This window comes from Panthera tigris, chromosome F3, assembly GCF_018350195.1.
Source record: "Panthera tigris isolate Pti1 chromosome F3, P.tigris_Pti1_mat1.1, whole genome shotgun sequence".
NCBI classification, from domain to species: domain Eukaryota; kingdom Metazoa; phylum Chordata; class Mammalia; order Carnivora; family Felidae; genus Panthera; species Panthera tigris.
In genome coordinates, this window is record NC_056678.1 from 69,142,739 (window position 1) to 69,160,440 (window position 17,702).

The following is a 17,702-nucleotide window of genomic DNA, read 5'->3' on the forward strand; positions in this document are numbered from 1 at the left end:
TCTTTCTCAGCATTAAAGGCCACCACCCACACAGAGTCCCCTGGTTTGAGTAACTGACATCACCAGAACTGCTCTCTGCTCACCAACCTAATTCCTGCCTCTAAGGTGGCTGGGCTGCCAGAACCTGGCCAGGCTCCTGTGACACCAGGACCTGTGTGCAGCTGTCCCTTTCCTGCGATTTCATGGACAAGAGAACAGCAAGGAGGTTCTCTGAACCTGAGGGGCTGGACATCCTTTCCGTGATGGAAATTAGAGGGTCCTTAGGGGCAGAACCTTGCCTAGTATCCAGAAGGGCTCTTTCTTAGGCCTTCCCAGGGGAGAGACAGCCCTGGCCTCAGGAAATAACAGGACCTTGTATTGTTTATCCCATGATTTCTTTAAGCGCCTTTGATTCTGCCAGCAGTCCTTTTAGGTGGCTAGTAGGTGTTATTTTCCACTTTTATAGAGGAGGAAAATGAGGCACAGAAGAGGCTCATTTACTCCTAAATCTTTATTGAGCATCTGGTATGTGCCAAGCACAACAGTCAAGATAATATAACTTTTGGGTGGAACTTGACGTGATGGACAAGCAAATTTTAACACATACTGCTCCTAAATACTGCACAACAAAGAGGCCAAACTACTGGCATGCCAGAGAACTACCACCACCTTGACCCACAGCCCCCCTTTGACCCTTACACCACAGTATCGAAACAGCAAACTTCTCTCACAGGACCTTTTAACAGGATTAATGAACATATCAGATTTGGTTTAGGCAAAATACCATTAGGAGTGGAATTCGCAGATCTGAAGTTCAAGGCATTTAAGAAATCCCCATGCCTGTGGCGTGGAAGTGGATGGCATGACCCTGGGGTCAGCAGCAAGGCTTTCTGTGCTGCTGTTTCTTGTTGGTAAAACACAACACCAGGAAAGGGCCTGGCCGTGCTGGGAGAAGAACTGTGGTGTGGTCGGATAAATGTGTTAGGTACCAAGCTTCCATGGGGTGAAGATCTTACCTGGATCACGTCTGAGCTCTGTAGTCAACGACCCAGCGAGTGTAATTTGCTCAAGGTTATGAGGAAAGACTTACATTTTGTGAATCCCAGGAAGAACACTGACTAACCTTCACCATACCCCAGAGCAAAGATTTTAAAAGCCAGTTTCAGTGTGGAGGCTTATTGTTGCTTGGTAAAGCGAGTGGATGGGAGAGCTTTTGACCCTCGCCTGTCCAGAGACATGGTAGGGTTTGATAAGGAGTAACAGCATGCTAGAAGGTTTCAGCCAAGACTTTTCCTACAGCTAAAAGCCACTGGAAAACACCCACACGTACTTCGGTAGCGCACAACTTCTGATCCGCACAAATAGTAATGTAGGGGAATGAGCAAGTAGTCACAGAAAAGTAAAGCTCAGTCCTCACAGTTTTTTTGTTCAACTCCGATGCAGTGGTCTTTCCAGTCTGATTGCTCCTGTTCTTGAGCAGCCAGCTTTACTCCCGATGGGAAGTCAGAATTTATGGGACATTGCACCCATAAATTTTAATCCTAAAATAAAGTACCGTAGCCCTGGGGTCGCGGGAGTAGCTGTTCTATTTAGGCTAGGAACGCTTCTTGGGAGAGGAGAATGTGGGGTGGCGTTAACAAAAGTCTGGGGACGAGCCCTTTCGTCTTGAGAAGTGGGGGACAGATTACTATTAGTGACCTTCTTTATGTGAATTTAAATATCTCCTTGATATTTAAGGACCGCTCACACGGTCCAGTTGTCTGGGAGGCTGTAGACCTGTATGTGTGTAAAACTAGGATGAAAATATGGGCAGAGTTAGATAATAACTAATGCCACACAGTAAAGCAAGAGTGTGGGTCAAGTCTCTGCGTTCTGGATACATATCCAGGGTTAACTCCATGGGGATGGAAAGCAGGGGTGAATCTTTGGCCTTGGAGCTGAACGTCTGGGGCTCACGCCTTAGGTCCCCCACTCACTCGCTGGGTGACCTTGGACAATCCCTTATACTCTGAGTTTACTCATAGAATGGGACTGATAACCTACTCTGACTCCTCAGGAATACTGAAAATCAAAACGACCTAAATGTTGGATTCAAAAACTCTGACAGTAATGTGACGCGATGCAATTAGAGAATAAAGGAAATACTTTACTACACATTTCATTTCATTCGTATCTCGACAAAAAACCCTACAAAATGCACGTTAGCATTTCTGTTCTACAGAGAATGCCGAGAGGGTCCTAAAGTCCCGACTCCTCTCTGCGACTTACAACGTCCTCCCCGCACGAATGACGATCCCGTCAGGCGACAGCCGGGCGAGCTAGGACCCGAGGAGCTCGTTCAAAGCACCAACGCGGGGCGGGGTTGTTGTAAATTAACACGCGATGGGGCTGTAAACTGAGGCCGCACGTCGGGCGCAGAGATTACTAAAAACAACTTAAAAAGTAATTAACACGCGCGAAGGCGACATAATTCATCGGTGCACCGTGGGTCTCGGGAGGAGAAAGTGCAGTGTCGCCTCCCTCCCGGGGCCACCGGGGCAGGACGGGTGTCAAGCGGTAGCTTGATGGTGAATCCCAGGCTTTTCCGAGGCGGCAAAGTCCTGGGAGGACGACGCGTTGTTCCTCCCGTGGCGCTGCTCCCCAGCCCAGAAGGGGCCACCAGGCCACAGCCCGGGAGCCACGAACCGAGAAGCCAGACGAGCCTCGCCAGCAGGACCGTCAGGCCGCGGCGCGCCGAGCTCGACGCCGGAAGCCCGAGTCGCACGGAGCGGGGACCGAGGGCCACCTGCCCAGACGACGAGTCCCGGCGGCCACGACCCGCGCGCCTGCGCCGACCGGAAGAGCCGCTGGAACCCTCCGCGGTCCCGGCATCCCCCGCGGTCCCGGTATCCTCCGCGGGGCAAGATGGCCGCGGCAGGGACGGCCCCGGAGGTGACGGGGTGCTAGGCCGTACGTCCCTCGGCCTCTCCCGAGGGCCGAGGGGGTGCGAAGAAGTGAGCTCACGGCCCAGCCCCGCAAGTGCGTGCCGGCTTTTCTTGCCGTGGCCATGGGGACGTCGCAATAAAGCCTTTGCCCTGACAGGCAACTCCAGCACCTCTCAGCCCTGATCTGGAACCTCCCGAGGGCTGCGGTGTCGGCGCTCCGACGGGGCGCGAGGCCAGTCCCTCCGTCCCCACAGGCGCGACCCCGAGCACCCCATGCCTACAGGCGCAGGGAGGCGTAGCCTCCCCCAGGGCAGCCACCTGTGCTGGTTGCTCTGCGCTTTCACCTTGAAGCTCTGGTAAGGAGAGGCCGAGGGCTGGGAAGCGGAGGGGGCGGGAGGATCGCCTCGTCCACGCCCCTGGGGGGGGGGGGGGGACGGAGTCCGGGAGCAGGCTCCGCGGAGGTCGGGAGTTCCCTGTTTGCCGGCTTCTGACTCTTGCCTCCCCACCCCCACCCTTCCTCTCTCCCCGTCGCTGCAGCCAAGCCGAGGCTCCGGTGCGGGCGGAGAAGCTGTCAGGTGGGTGCTGGTGTGGTAACCCGACACCCCCATAGTTCTGTTTTCTTTTGACGTCCTCCCCTTACCGGGAGCACAGGTGGGAAGGGGTGGCGCCACGCGGAATGAAGGCTTGTAGCTGTGCTGGGAAGTCGGCTGGGCGGAACCTTTGGGGGAAATACCTTCTGGGGCTGGGGCTGGCATTTGTCTCCCCTTTTAGTGAGCACCTCAAATTTGCCGTGCTGGCTGGTGGAAGAGTTTGTGGTGGCAGAAGAATGTGCTCCGTGCTCTAATTTCCAGGCTGTGAGTATCTGTTGTCCCGTTTTTGTCGTATCTAGTCCCTCTCGGTTTTACGAAATGTGACTTTGCGTCGTCTTTGTGTCCTTGCAGTTTCAGTGTATGTCCACATTTGAACTTGTTTCCCCCCCTTAAAATGTGCCCTTTCCTTTCTAAGTCAATGGCAACGTTCACCTAATAGTCCTATTCATAAAAAAGAAAGAAAGAAAGAAAGAAAGAAAGAAAGAAAGAGGAAGGAAGGAAGGAAGGAAGGAAGAAAGGAAAAGAAAAGAGAAAAAGAAGAAATCTCGATGCCCAACTTGGGGCTGGAACTCACAACCCTGAGATCAAGAATTGCAGGGTCCACCCACTGAGCCAGCCGTGTGCCCCAATCATGATCATTTTTAATCCAGCAGGCTCTGGAACCTGCCCCTGAGGTGTTCTTTTTAATGCATTTCTCATGCCTCCGGCACATCCAGCATCCCCATCAGAACCCTTGTTGGTTCTCTGTTGACCACCAGCTTGGAGCCTTATCAGTTGGGCACCTGCCCCTTCTGAGGGACACTCCTCATGCTTTTGCTGCTGCCCTTTCGTGACCTGTTCTTTGGTCCTTTTCTCCTGACAGAAGACCACTCCTGAGTGTGGTTCCACAGGGTACGTGGAGAAAATCACATGCAGCTCATCTAAGAGAAATGAGTTGAAAAGGCAAGTACCATTTCTCTTCTTGAAACCTAGGTCAGCTCCTTTGTTCCTGTGATTTTAGGTAGTTCACCCAGGTTTTTCTGTCCCTCTGGAGGTAGCCTGGCATATTGGAAGGGGGGCAAAGTATGTGAACCCAAGTCCCAGTTCTGTTTCTGGATCACTGGTCCTATTGTGCGGGTTAATGCCAGCTGTGTTCACGACCACACCAGAAAGAAGCTGGATGATATATTTGAGTGGGATTTGCGTGCGGTGAACACGTTAGAAGGCTTCCAGTAGCTTTCTCTTTTCCCGCCAGATGTGTCTTGGTGGGGCTTGAGTAGAAGGGCGATGAGAGGGAGAGGTTGTCCAGCGTTCCCTGGGAATAACTATTTCTTCCTGCTCTTAGCTGCCGCTCAGCTCTGATGGAGCAGCACTTATTCTGGAAATTTGAAGGGGCTGTCGTGGGTGTGGCCTTGGTCTTCGCTTGCCTTGTCATCGTTCGTCAGCGACAGCTGGACAGAAAAGCTCTGGAAAAGGTCCGGAAGCAAATCGAGTCCATATAGTGACCTTCTGCCCTTTGACAGGGGTCTTTAGGGACCCTGCCTCAGACAGAGACTTGTGCCCCTCATTCTGGGAGACTGGTGGTGGCGCCCCTTTCTGCGTTTCCTGTCTAGATCATTAACCAGCAAAGTAAGTAGAATGGTTCCCTTCCCTACTGTAATTTGGTTTGGGACCGGAAGTCATGGCAGCAGGCATGGAAACGGTGGCAACTTTACACCCCAGGTTACCGACTACCTATCTTCTCCTCCTGCTACTTATTTAAAACTTTCAGGATACAATTTCAGCAAAAAAGTTTATTTCTCAGCCAAAACCTCTGTTTCCCCTCAACCCTAACCCCAAAGAAGAAATAAAGTTGCAGATGTATAAAGTATTGGAAATGTCTCATGTAGCCTGTGCCTCAGGGTACAGACATTTAGGACGTCCAGAAATGATTCAGACCCCTGAAGCCAAAGAATTCTGAATGGGACACCCAGGGGAACAAGAGCCACGGGGGATCCTGGATTCCTTCTTGTGGCCGGGAAGCAGGTGGGTTCACATCTCTTCCGCGTGCAGCACAGCTCCTGCGTGCCCATTGGGGCCTGTCTTCCCTCCCATCTTCTCAAGCAATGTCCTTGTTGAGCCATTTTCACCCTTGGCCTTAAGTGGCCCCCCTGGTCTGGACTCTACTACTGTGGTCTCCAAACTTTCTGTCATGTCCTTGTGACTTAGGATATTTCTGGAAATCACTGTGGGTGGAGGAAGGAGGGCAGTAATAGAGTGTTCCCTTAGGTGGGGGATCCTAGAGGACAGGACTTCCCTCCCCCATCTTGACTACCCTGAAAAACAGCTCCCCCCTGCCCTTGCCTCACCTCCATGAGGCTGGTAATCCTCAGGCCCAGCTTCCCGGAGACCCTGAAAGGGGCTGACACTGGGCAGGATGATTAGAGCCAGGGAAAAAAGAAGGATCTGGAGAAAACAGAACGTCCTTTGGGCCGTGGGGACTAAAGGCAGGGAGCCAAGGGCAGAATGAATAGAGAGCAGTTGGAGTCATCAGGGATGGGAAGGGGGGTGTGGTCAGGGCTGGGGGTGTCGGGATGGAGGCAAGAGATGGTGGGCGTCAGGGGGTCGGGCAGCAGACTGACCACGACACAAGTGCTGGTCTGGGCGGCTCTGTTGGAGGTCCGGGCAGCCAGCAGCTGCAGCTGGCGGAGCTGAGCTACCAGGGAGCTGGGGAGGCAGGGTGGAGAGTCAGGGCTCCGGCACCAGCACTGGAAGCAGGGCGCAAGCATGGTAGCCCTAACGCCAAGCCCCTCCTGCCTGCCGCCCCCCCCCCCCCCCCGTGGGAGCTCCCCCCGACCCCGACCTGGGCCCGCCCTCCCCAGAGGAGCAGGTTATGTATGCACTTACACGTGGCACCTCTCCAGCTCCCGGACTTTTTTCTGCAGTTCCTGGTTCTGTGCAGAGCAGGCAGCGGCCCTAGGGTGTGTGGACAGGCGGGACAAAGCTCTGCAACCCTGCGGGCCCTGACCTGCCTGCCCTGGTAAGGAGGCCCACACAGGGCCCACGGAGAGCTGGACACCGACGTCCAGACATACCTGCTCTCCAGCCCGTCGATGTACTCTTTCTTCCGCTGCCGACTGTCCTGAGCTGACTGCTTGTTCCGGATCTTCCTCCTGACCTTCTTGAGGACCCTCTCCTCTGCCTGGGGGCCCGGGGGTGTCAGTCCTGGGCCCTTAACCTCCCTCAGCGCCCCACTAGCCTCTGTGGTCCTGGCTCTTCAGAGGCCAGGATGGGGCTGCTGTGTTGGGATACCCTTTGGGGAAGCATGTTACCTTGGTGAGGGGCAGGTGTGTGGGCAGGGAAACCCCTTCCTGCCCCAGCAGACGCTTCTCCTCTTCTGTCAGGAACAAGGTCTGACAGGGCAGCTGGTGGAGAACGGGAGAGGGTGAGAGGACAGTGGGGGAGGGTCCTGTCTTTCCCATCACACAAGGCTGCTCCCTGCGTGCCTTCTGGAGAGGAATACGTAACCGTGAAGTGAGGAGGGGCGAAGGGGCCTTAATTCAGACGGGCTCTGTCTGGGGCCTCCTGGGGCTGAGAAGGGAGAGAAGAGGGGTTGTGATATGTCCTTTGCCCCCAGGCTTAGGACTTCAGGACTCTGAGCAAGCTAGGGAGGGCCGGTTCTGGTCCCCAAACCTTCAGGATATCTGAAGAAGGCAGGGAGCAACTCACTAAGGTAAGGTTTGCTTAGAATGGTTCGCTTTTGCCGTTAACTTCCATCTGGCAGAGTGCGATGTCCAGTCAGGGTCAACCACCGGGAGCTCCCTGGGACAGTGGCCCATTTTCCCCCAGGGTCTGAGCCCCACTTTCTAGATGGAAGCTCTGTCCCCTGTCAAAGAACTCCCCAAGGGCCACCAGACTGAACAACTTCTCCTAACACAGTCTGTAGGGAGGTAGGGGGCATCTGGTTAGCCTGAGCCTGCCGACAGAGTGACCCGCAGTTCTGGTACTCCTTGAAAGATTTATGCTTCACTCTGACTTAAGAGGAATTTGATTTTGCTTTTGACTCCTGATGATCTTTGGCTTTTAGCCAAACCATTTTTCGTCTTTCTGCCTTTTCCTGATTGTCCCTTCCTGCTCCCCTGAAGCCACAACTCCCCAGTGTTTTGATGCGAATGCAAGCTTAGAAGCATCGGACTTCCTAAGGTCCCTCAGCCCGATTCGGAGATGTTTGGTGTGGATTCTGGTCCCAGCTTCGGCCAGGCTTGCAGGGAGGCCAGAACCCTTTGCCCACGTTTTGCACACAAGCAGCTCTGTCGTCAGACGGTGACTGAGCAAGACCCCTTCCTCGCCCCCCACTGCAGGAACCAGTCTAGCCAGCCTGAGGGAGGCAGCTGAGTGTTGCCCACTGTGCCATGGCCCTGGGCTGTGGGTGTGGCCGCATGGCGCTTCCAGTGGGAACAGGTCACTTGCTGCCCCACACCCTGTGCCAGTCACCAGCTGGGATCCCAGGCAGCCTGCCCCCTCCATGTCCAGACCCAAGGCTGAAACAATGGCCATGCTGAGCAAAGTGCACATAAGGTCTGGCCTTTCTCCCGGGTCCTGTCTCCAGACTCCCTCACCCCACTTTCTCCTTAACTGAGTCATCGCCACCTTACCCCCAAGGGCTTCTGTCTTCCTCGCCCTTTTCTGCACTTAGAATCCCCCATGCCTCCCTGGTCTTCAGGCCAATGCCACAAAAATTGGGACAAAGAGATTAGCATCAGTTTCCCCCTCCCGCAGCCTCCTTCCCCATCTGTGTGGGTGCCTGTCTTTGTATCCAGGAGTACTGGATCTGGCTGGCCAAACTCACCAGGGTCGCAGGAGGCACTGGGTTTACAGTGCCTGCTCCGGGCAGGGTGTCGTGAGCATCACAGGGCAGCTCGCAGACCACGCAGGCATCAGGCACTGTCAGTTGTGGGCTCCGCTGACCTGAGGGAGACACAGGTGGCTAGGAGTAAAGGAGACAAAGGGCACACCCTCATGGCAGCGGGGCCTGGCTGGAGGCACAGGTTGGGAAAACCCCTCGCCCCAGGACAGGGCTGGACCTGAAAGGCCACTGTCCCCTTTCCGCCAGGAACACTGACCTGGCTGGAGAGAGATGAACCCTACAGCTGGCCCAGCTTCCCCCTGCGTCCTCTCCAGGGCCCCTGCCTCATAGACCACCTCGTAGAGAGCAGGGGGACTGGGTGCTTGAGGGGCGGGAGGCCTGTCTGGACGGCCAGGGTCCTCAGATGGATGGCCACTGTCGCTGCTAGCAGAGGCTCCTGAGCAGTACACTTCATTGGGGTCAATGAAAAGTTTCAGGAAGTCTTCAGGCTCACTGTCTCGAAGGCCCTGCAGTACGAGAGGGAGTCTATGTGTACAGAGAATTCCAGAGTGCTATGGACATGGGGATGGTTACAGATCACGTGTCCTTTAGGGGCTCGGCCTTCAGACGTCTCCAAGTGGAGGCTGAAGCCTGATGGGCCCCTCATCACAGCGGCGCCTCCGCCCACCCCACCGGCATCTCTCCCACTCACACAGCCACGGCCCCCACTGGGCTCCCAGCCTCGCAGCCCCCGTTCTTGGAGCTTCGTCCCCGGGGCCTCCGGAGGTGGGCCGTGCAGTCCCGGCTCCGGGAAGGTCCCTGTTGAGAAAACATCTTCTGGGGACTCCAGCCACGCATCCAGCAGGTCGGGGGTTCGGAAATCCATTCTGCAGAGAGCGCGGGACCAGGGTGAGGGCGCCCTCCCCCCAGCTCCTGGGTTCCCCGCTCCTCCTTCCACCCTCTCCCTGCCTCACCTGCCACCGGGGATCTCGCCTCCGGCGGCCTGACGTCTGGCTCAGATGAACGGCCCACCTCAGTGTTACCTGTCCCCAGAAGCCCAGCCCGCCGGCCGCCCGAAAGGCCACCACCGCGCTTCTTTCCTCCAGGATCTCGCATCCTGGACCGGCCCCGCCAAGCCCCGCCCCCGGCCTGACCCCGGACACTGCAGAGTGGCTGGCGCCTGGCCAGGGGCCACGGCGGGCCCGCGTCTTCGAGCTGGGGGCCGGGAGGCTAGGCGTCCGCAAACCGGCCTTGAGCAAGACACAGACAGCCTCGCCCTTCGGGCCTCCGTTTCTGCTAGCGACGGCGAGTCTCCCTGAGCGTTTGGACGGGCTCCTCAGGGAAGGACGGCGATGGCTGTGACCGGAGCACACCAAGCGCCCGCTCTCCGGCCGTGAGCTGCGTGAGACGAGAGCCCGGCAGGGTGAAGACAAGACACTGTGGGAAGGCCGCAACCCGACGGCCCGAGTCTCGCCAAGGGTTCCCCTCCCCCGCTCCGAGGCGCTCTTTCCACTCTTGACTCTGATGGGACGCCAGAGGTTTGAAGGGCAGGGTATCGAGCCAATGGGAGCGCCGACTCGAGGCAGGCCGCTCCCCGGGTGGCCGGAGGGCTGCCGAGGGGGCGGGGCACCGCGGAGGCGGGAGGGAGGCCGCGAGCCCGGCGCCGGGGCCGGGGCCGGGGCCGGGAAGCAGGGCGGTTCCGGGGCCGCGGCGGGAGCGGCTGCCTGGCTCCCGGGCCCAGGTTCCGAGCCGGGCGACGGGGAACGACCCGTTGGCCCAAGTAGGACTCTGAGCGCGCGGAGAGTGGCGCAAATCCCGTCCGCGCGCCGGGCTGCTGAAAAAGAACAGCGGCTGCACACACATACTCGTTGGACTGTGGGCCAACGGAGGGTATGATTACCAACAGCATTCGTATAGTTTACAAAATGTTTTCATAAACGCTGTTCTCGCATTTAATCCACAGCAGCCCCGAAGGAGACAGGGCAGGTAACCCTTCCCTAACTTCACCGACGAAGAGACAGATCCATGATTGCAACGTAGCGATACCGAAGCTCAGGATTGTTGGCCTCCTGACTGAAGGGCCAGGAATTCATTTCAAATTTAGCAATGGAGCTACAATGATGTAGCTATGATTTTTGTCTGCCTGCATCCCCAGTAGTGCTTCAGAAAAAGGGTAGCTCCCTGAGAAAAGCAGGACAGTTTGGGGTGTGGATCCAGATCTCAAACTGGTATTTCTCATGAAAATTGGAATGTGCTGAGGGTAAAAACAGGAGCAGGATCCATAGTTATCGAGTACCTATTAGACGGTCAGGCGTCTTCATATCACTCATAATTCTCATAGCAAGTCATAGCTGGAAGAGAGAAGTTACTTTCTCGAGGTTAGTCGGTAAGTAGGACCAAGGTTGGGACGCCTGAACCCATGTTCTTTGTACTCGCTTGTTTGCACTTTCTCAGATTTCCTGCTCATCTCCGTGCATCCTGCTCAAGTCGTCAGGAGAAAAAGCAGGCTTCCTGGACTGATGCAGAGCTCTAAGGAGAGCAGAGCTTCCCCTGCCTGGATCTTTCCTAGAGCAAGGAAGGTTTCAAAGGGCTTCCTACAGGTTGCATGTGGAGAGATGATTAAGTGGAAAATATAGTCAGCTTTCATTAATGTCAGAGCTGGGAAGAACCTCTGGCATCGTCGGCGAGTCTAATTTCCCTCTTTCACCTACTTTATCATGTTCCTGAGACGAAAAATGACTTGCTTAAGATCACACATCACATTAAAGTAAAGGGGCACCTGGTTGGTTCAGTCAATGGAGCCTGAGACTCTTGACCTCAGAGTTGTGAGTTCAAGCTCCACATTGGATGTACGGCTTACTTTAAAAAGAAAAAACAGAGGCGCCTGGGTGGCTCAGTCGGTTGAGCCTCGGACTTGGCTCAGGTCATGATCTCCTGGTTTGAGAGTTTGAGCCCCTCCCTGAGTCGGGCTCTGTGCTGACAGCTCAGAGCCTGGAGCCTGCTTTGGATTCTGTGTCTCCCTCTGCTCCTCCCCCACTCATGCTCTGTCTCTCTCGTGCTCTCTCAAAAATAAATAAACATTGGGATGCCTGGGTGGCAGTCAGTTGGGCAACCAACTTCACTCAGGTCATGATCTCACAGATGGTGAGTTCGAGCCCCGCATTGGGCTCTGTGCTGACAGCTCAGAGCCCGGAGCCTGCTTCGGATTCTGTGTCTCCCTCTCTCTCTGCCCCTGCCCCACTCACGTTCTCTCTCCTCTCTCTCTCTCTCTCTCTCTCTCTCTCTCTCTCTCTCTCTCTCCTTCAAGAGTAAATAAACATTAAAAAAAAATTTAAACATTAAAAAAAGAAAAATAAATAAACATTAAAAAAAAAGGAAAAACATTTTTTTTAAGTTGATTTATTTTTGAGAGAGGGCAAGTTGGGGAGGGGCAGAGAAAGAGGGAGGGAGAGAGAGAATCCTAAGCAGGCCCTGGCACTGTCAGCACAGACCCCAAGGAGGGGCTCCATCTCAGGACCGGGAAATCATGACCTGAGCCAAGATCAAGAGTCAGATAGTCAACTGACTGAGCCCCCCAGGTGCCCCTAAAAGTGGTTTTACTAAAGCACACAGACAGGACCCATGGGCAGAAAGAGCTGCACTGGGATTGTGATGGGTGGCTGTGACTGATTATATATCTTCAGGTTGGGAGGGGGTTAGGGTCAAAGTGAGTCTCAGGAATTTTGGAAGCAAGGTTCCTAGGACCTTGAAGCCTAGCTGTTGTTAGGAAAAGGTCGTTTATTACCGTTTGGCCAGTCACGAGCCCCTTCAGTGTGTATCAGTGGGCCATATGCTTAAAGGATGATTGTTAACAGGTATCTTGGGGGGTAGAGGTAAAGTAAGTTTCCAAAGGAGTTTTTATATGTTAAAGTAGACTTACAGGATCCTGGGGGTGGGGATAATGTTAAGCTAAGGTTGCCTTTTGCCCTGAGCAAAGTGTCATCATTGAGGCAGCTGAGTTCCTAGAGGAAGGTCACTTGTCAGTGGGTTGTAGGCAGTAAGAGAATTTAATTTTTGTGTGTGTGTTTCCTACATCACTTTGTATCCTACCCTCCCATGAGGTTAGAAGAGCATTCTGATAGCACAGGGGTTGTGGGCCAAGAGGATCCAGGCTAAGTAAACAATGAGGGTTCTAAGTTGAAAATAACTCTGGTGCATTCAAGAAACAGAAAACAGAAGGGAGGCCAGTAGGGCTGGGGGCAGAGGAGTTCAAGGTGAGTTCAGGAAGAAGCCAACCAGATGCCTTGAGGCAGGAAAGCAGCTCTCCCCCTCCCATCCCTGAGCTGGGGCCCACCAGGTCTCTACATGCACAGGGCAGCCAGAAGGCTGCACGAAAGCTCAGGCCACGGATAGTCAAGAAGAGATTCCTTTCAAGAAATGCCCCCCTTTTGGAAGCACCTGGGTGGCTCAGGCAGTTAGGAGTCTGACTCTTGGCGACTCTTGGTTTCCGCTCAGGTCACGATCTCACGGCTGGCGAGTTTGAGCCTGCGTTGAGCCCCACATCAGGCTCCACTGACAGCACAGAGCCTGCTTGAGATTCTCTCTCTCTCTCTCTCTCTCTCTCTCTCTCTCTCTCCCTCCCTCCCTCTCTGCTCCTCCCCTGCTCACACACTCGCTCAAAAATAAATAAACTTGAAAAAAGAAAGAAAGAAACAAATGTCCTTTCTTTGCTATTTCCCTTTTCCAATTCTGCCTCATCTTTCTCCTTCGTCGTGGGTGCACACGAAGGGAGTCGAGCAAGGAAGTCGGTCCAGGGACGGGAACGTTTTCCCTCGGGCGCCGAGGCCTACAGAAGGGTCTTAGAGCCTCCCAGGGCACAGCCCAGATTGTGCCCGAGACCAGGAAGAAGACCTCAGAGTCGCGGGGGTGGGCCCAGGCTCCAGCCTCGCCCGCGGGCGTCCCAGCTTCCGGCCGACCGGGCCCGTCCCACCGCCCCGGGGCGCCCCAGGCCCGCGGCCCCTGGGCCCGCCCGCTCGCCGCCCCGCCCCGCCCCGCCCCCGCCGGCCCCTGATTGCTGCTGGGGCACGTCACTCCGGGTAGGGCCCCGCCCCCCGAGCGCTCTCATTGGCCGGAAGCGTCTCGGGGGCGGGTCGCGGCGGGCGGGGCCCGGGTCGCGGCGGAACCGGGCTGATGAGGCCGAGGGGGACCCTGGCGAGGTGAGTGTGCGCCTCGGGCCGTGCGGGCTGGGCCGCCTGGGCGCCCGCCGCGACCCCTTCCACGCCCGGGCCCCGACGGTGGCCGTCTGCCCGCCGCTGCCCGCTTCGGGCGCGGCGCTGGGGGAACGAGAACGGGGAGTGACCCGGCCCCAAACACCCTGCTCAGGTGGCCCACGGAGCTGCCCGCGACACCTCTGCGCAGCCCGACCCCCTTCGCTCCGGCCACTCCTTCCTGCAGGGGGCGCATCCTGCCCTTTCCCGAGAGGACCCAGGCTCCTTGGCTGTCTGGGAGCTCCAGGTGAAAGGGTAATGAGCCGCCCACAAGCCCTCCCGCCTCAGTTTCCCTCTCGCGGGGTCCCTGAACGAGCCACTTGGAGGGGTGAAGTCTGCGGGGAAAGAGGACCGTTCCCGCCACAGGAGCGCATGAGTCGCACTGAGTGGGGAAGGTCGGAAGGTGGCAGGGTGAGGGACCTCCGCTCTGCTGACCAGCTCTCCCCTTTGCCCCCCTTTAAGTGACCATCGCCCCCTTTGCTCTGTCTGCCTAGGTCTGACAGTCGTTGGAGCAGCCACAGCCACCATGGGGCCCTGGGGAGAGCCAGAGCTCCTGGTGTGGCGTCCGGAGGCGGTGGCCTCGCAGCCCCCAGGGCCGGTGGGGCTGGAGGTGAAAATGGGGGCCCTAGTGTTGCTGCTGGTGCTCACGCTTCTCTGCAGCCTGGTGCCCATCTGCGTGCTGCGCCGTCCGGGGGCTGGCCCCGAAGCCTCAGGTGAGGCTGCCTCCCTGCCGCCTCCCAGGCTGAGGGTAGGGGAAGGCCCTGGGGCTGAGGAGGGTGACCTAAAGGGGGAAAGTGGCAGTGACTATTGCTTGGGTTGGGGCAGGGGGGCTTGAGGGGGTTCGTCGCTCACTCCTGTCTGTGCTCCACTCCTGCCCAGCCTCCCGCCAAAAAGCCTTGAGCCTCGTAAGCTGCTTCGCAGGAGGTGTCTTTCTTGCCACCTGTCTCCTGGACCTCCTGCCTGACTACCTGGCTGCCATAGATGAGGCCCTGGCGGCCCTGCACGTGACGGTGAGCCCTTGCTGGCTGCATGTGACCTTTCGTGTGTGGGTGTGTTCAATCACATACCTGTAGGAGAGGTGGCTTGTGTGGCTGTCTTCCTGGGGTGCCCCACGACCGTGTGGAAGGCGTTTAGCATGTGGCCATAAGAACTGGGGTTTTCAGTTATGGGGCATAAATTTTCTGTGGTGCACGCCACCCCATCCCCATGTGACTGTTTTGCACCCTTTGACAGTGAGACGAACCTTCTTACTAGGCATGTGACCTGCTCTGTGAGTTCCTGGGTCCCACCTTCCAAGAATGACCCTCACTCTCACACCCCTTTCCTGAAGGCTGTGATAGAGAGCCTGGGAAGGGAAGGAGGCCTGGAGTTCCCGACCAGAAAGGCCATAGTTCAAAGAAGTAGGACGTGAGGAAGGTCAAGTGCGAGGTGTAGGGAAGTCTCGCAGGAAAAAGAGTTGTGTGGAGGTGCCAGGAAGGCCCCCTGGGCTCTTCCTCTTCCTACAACTGAGGACTGAGGAAGTAACACTGATGTATCTGCTGTGACTGAGTGGCGTGTGGCCCTGTGTGACTATGTGTAAGTCTCAATGGCCCCATGATAGTGTGTGGCTCTGTGTGTGAGCACACGGTGAGGTGGGCGACACCTGATCCCTGTGTGCGTGCACACGCCTCCGTGTCACCAGGCTGTCCGCATCCATGACTCCCAGTTGGGGGTGGTTTTGCGCCCCCTCCGCAGGAAACATTTGGCAGTGTCTGGAGACACTACCATTGGGTTGTCAGCTCTGGAAAGGAGGGCTTTGTGCTTGTTCTTGGCATTTAATGGGTACCGGCTTGGGTACAGGACAGCCCCCCAAAATAAGGTTCATCCAATCCGAGATTTCAATAGTGCTGAAGCTGAGCCACACGTAGTGCTGTGAGGGACGCCATAATCCGTGTGATTGTGTATCACTCTGTGTCTGTGTCACCAAATGACTATCTTTGTGCAAATGTGTCTGTGAGGGGCCCTGGGTCTGTAACTGGGACCCCTCTACACCCTGACCGTGAACCCTCTGCCCCATCCCGGCCTGTGCCCTGAGCTCCCCGCCACCCTCTCCCCACAGCTCCAGTTCCCCCTACAAGAGTTCATCCTGGCGATGGGCTTCTTCCTGGTCCTGGTGATGGAGCAGATCACACTGGCTTACAAGGAGCAGTCGGGGCCGCCGCCTCGGGAGGAGACGAGGGCCCTGCTGGGAACAAATGGTGGGCCGCAGCACTGGCACGACGGGCCAGGGCTCCCACAAGCGGGTGGAGCCCCAGCGGCCCCCTCGGCCCTGCGTGCCTGTGTCCTGGTCTTTTCCCTGGCCCTGCACTCCGTGTTCGAGGGGCTGGCGGTGGGGCTGCAGCGAGACCGGGCGCGGGCCATGGAGCTGTGCCTGGCTCTGCTGCTCCACAAGGGCGTCCTGGCCGTGAGCTTGTCCCTGCGGCTGCTGCAGAGCCGTTTGCGGGCGCAGGTGGTAGCTGGCTGTGGGATCCTCTTTGCATGCATGACACCTCTGGGCATTGGGCTGGGTGCAGCCCTGGCAGAGTCGGCTGGGCCACTGCACCAGCTGGCCCAGTCTGTGCTGGAGGGCATGGCCGCTGGCACCTTTCTCTATATCACCTTCCTGGAAATTCTGCCCCAGGAGCTGGCCACTTCTGAACAGAGGATCCTCAAGGTCATTCTGCTCCTCGCAGGCTTTGCCCTGCTAACTGGCCTGCTCTTCATCCAAGTCTAGGGGGCGCCAGGTGCCCTAGACCTTCCTTTCCTCTCCCAGAGTATGAGAATAAGGAGTGGGGAAGGGAGGTACTGAGGATCAAGGGGTTCTCAGAGATAGGGATGGAGTCTTTGGAACTATCTGACCCATGAGAGGGATGTGGTAGACAAGAGCCTGGCCCTAAGGGACAAGAGATAGTTAAGTCACTGAAGACATGATTGAAGGACGTTCATATTGGGGAAGACACTGAATGCTAGAATCTGGGGTCAGACACTACATACAGGGACAGGCTGACACTGGGAAGGCTGGAGGCAGGTGCCCAGCTGCTGTGGGGTAGAGGTGTAGAGAAGGCACAGCCCAGGGTCGGCTGTCCTGCTGGTTCTAGCCCATTTCAGCCCTCTGTCACTTGGGGGTGGAGTGGACCCCTACTTTTCTTAGCTCCTACTCTCCTCTTAGTCTCCTGCTTCCCTTCTCCCAGGGGACTAGTGCCAAACGGCCTCTTCCTGCCAGTTTTGGTACCTTCTCTGGCTTCTCTAGTCCTGCTCACTTCTCTATTTTTAAAGTGCCAAATAAATCTCTTCCCTCTTTCTCAAAAAGCACAGTGATGGCACTGAACCGTGCCCAACACTTCAGCGGAGGGGCCCTGCTTGCCCTTTTTTTGGGGGCAGAATGTTTGCTGAGTTAGGGCTGGGAGAGGGTTGCCAGAGCCACGGCTGCCACCACCACCACTATACCCTAGGAATATTGAACATGGACATGGTACCCCATGCCCAGATGATAAAAACTGAACTGCCAAAACTTTTTTTTTTTTTTTTTTTTTTTTCTATACCAGAGGAGCCCAAGGGGGAAGGGGAAGGCTCACCCTCAGCGTTATTTTTGGGGAGGGAGGGCTGTGGACAGAGCCATATTCTCTAGAATCTATTTTACTAACTGACCTGTTTTGGGACTTGTTACCCAAATAAAAGATGTTTCTATATATTTGTACAGTATCTGATTCATTTGTCTTGGGGAACGGGTGGGCACGTGGCCAGTCGAGAGGGCTTGAGTCCCAGATGTTTACAGGGACATTACCCTGCTCTCCCGCTTCTCATTCGGGCCTGAAGACCCAAAATTTTCCCCTTTTGTCTCTTCCTTCTTCCCGCCCTGTCTCCACCCCTTCCCTTCCTCCCCTTCCCCTTCCTCCCCTGCATCCCGCTCCCCTTCGCGTTCGGAGCCTCGGGACAGCTTTAGAACTACTCTTCCCAGCCTGCCCCGTGCGGGGAGGAGCCCAGGGAGGAGGAGTCAAGTTCCCAGGCCCCGGAGCCACAAGGCTGCTGGGAAATGGGGTCCGCTTCCTGTCCGCGCCGCTCGCCCGGGGCCGCGCAAGGGTCACGTAAACAAACTACAGTTCCCGGCGGCCCCCGCGCGGCAGGTCCGGGCTAGGCTGGG

The 17,702-nt window shown here is 56.5% G+C and overlaps 3 protein-coding genes across 6 annotated transcripts; 2 read left to right on the forward strand and 1 right to left on the reverse strand.

Annotated features, from left to right (window-relative positions):
• The first annotated feature begins 2,864 nt into the window (after positions 1-2,864).
• On the forward strand, positions 2,865-5,342 carry JTB (jumping translocation breakpoint). Its single transcript, XM_042976961.1, has 5 exons — positions 2,865-3,259; positions 3,441-3,478; positions 3,675-3,757; positions 4,356-4,435; positions 4,818-5,342. The coding sequence occupies exons 1-5, from the start codon at positions 3,177-3,179 to the stop codon at positions 4,972-4,974; spliced, it is 441 nt and encodes a 146-aa protein (XP_042832895.1). The 5' UTR covers positions 2,865-3,176; the 3' UTR covers positions 4,975-5,342.
• On the reverse strand, positions 5,246-9,743 carry CREB3L4 (cAMP responsive element binding protein 3 like 4). 3 transcript variants are annotated; one of them, XM_042976959.1, is made up of 10 exons: positions 9,272-9,743; positions 9,010-9,116; positions 8,575-8,824; positions 8,301-8,419; positions 6,784-6,876; positions 6,547-6,653; positions 6,359-6,427; positions 6,094-6,178; positions 5,821-5,917; positions 5,246-5,697 (listed from the first exon to the last, which is right to left on the reverse strand). In XM_042976959.1, exons 1-10 carry the CDS (start codon positions 9,411-9,413, stop codon positions 5,504-5,506), a joined length of 1,263 nt encoding a protein of 420 aa, XP_042832893.1. In that variant the 5' UTR covers positions 9,414-9,743; the 3' UTR covers positions 5,246-5,503. The 3 variants fall into 3 exon arrangements, 2 of the variants coding, with proteins under 2 accessions (XP_042832893.1, XP_007088007.1); XM_007087945.2 differs by having other exon boundaries at positions 9,010-9,184; positions 9,272-9,364; XR_006214229.1 differs by having other exon boundaries at positions 5,607-5,697; positions 5,821-5,952.
• Positions 9,744-13,460: 3,717 nt separating this feature from the next.
• On the forward strand, positions 13,461-17,252 carry SLC39A1 (solute carrier family 39 member 1). Of its 2 annotated transcripts, XM_042976648.1 has the most exons (5): positions 13,466-13,492; positions 13,659-13,798; positions 14,038-14,256; positions 14,423-14,553; positions 15,642-17,252. In XM_042976648.1, the coding sequence occupies exons 3-5, from the start codon at positions 14,070-14,072 to the stop codon at positions 16,293-16,295; spliced, it is 972 nt and encodes a 323-aa protein (XP_042832582.1). In that variant the 5' UTR covers positions 13,466-13,492; positions 13,659-13,798; positions 14,038-14,069; the 3' UTR covers positions 16,296-17,252. The 2 variants fall into 2 exon arrangements, with proteins under 2 accessions (XP_042832583.1, XP_042832582.1); XM_042976649.1 differs by lacking the exon at positions 13,659-13,798 and having other exon boundaries at positions 13,461-13,492.
• The last annotated feature ends 450 nt before the right edge of the window (positions 17,253-17,702 follow it).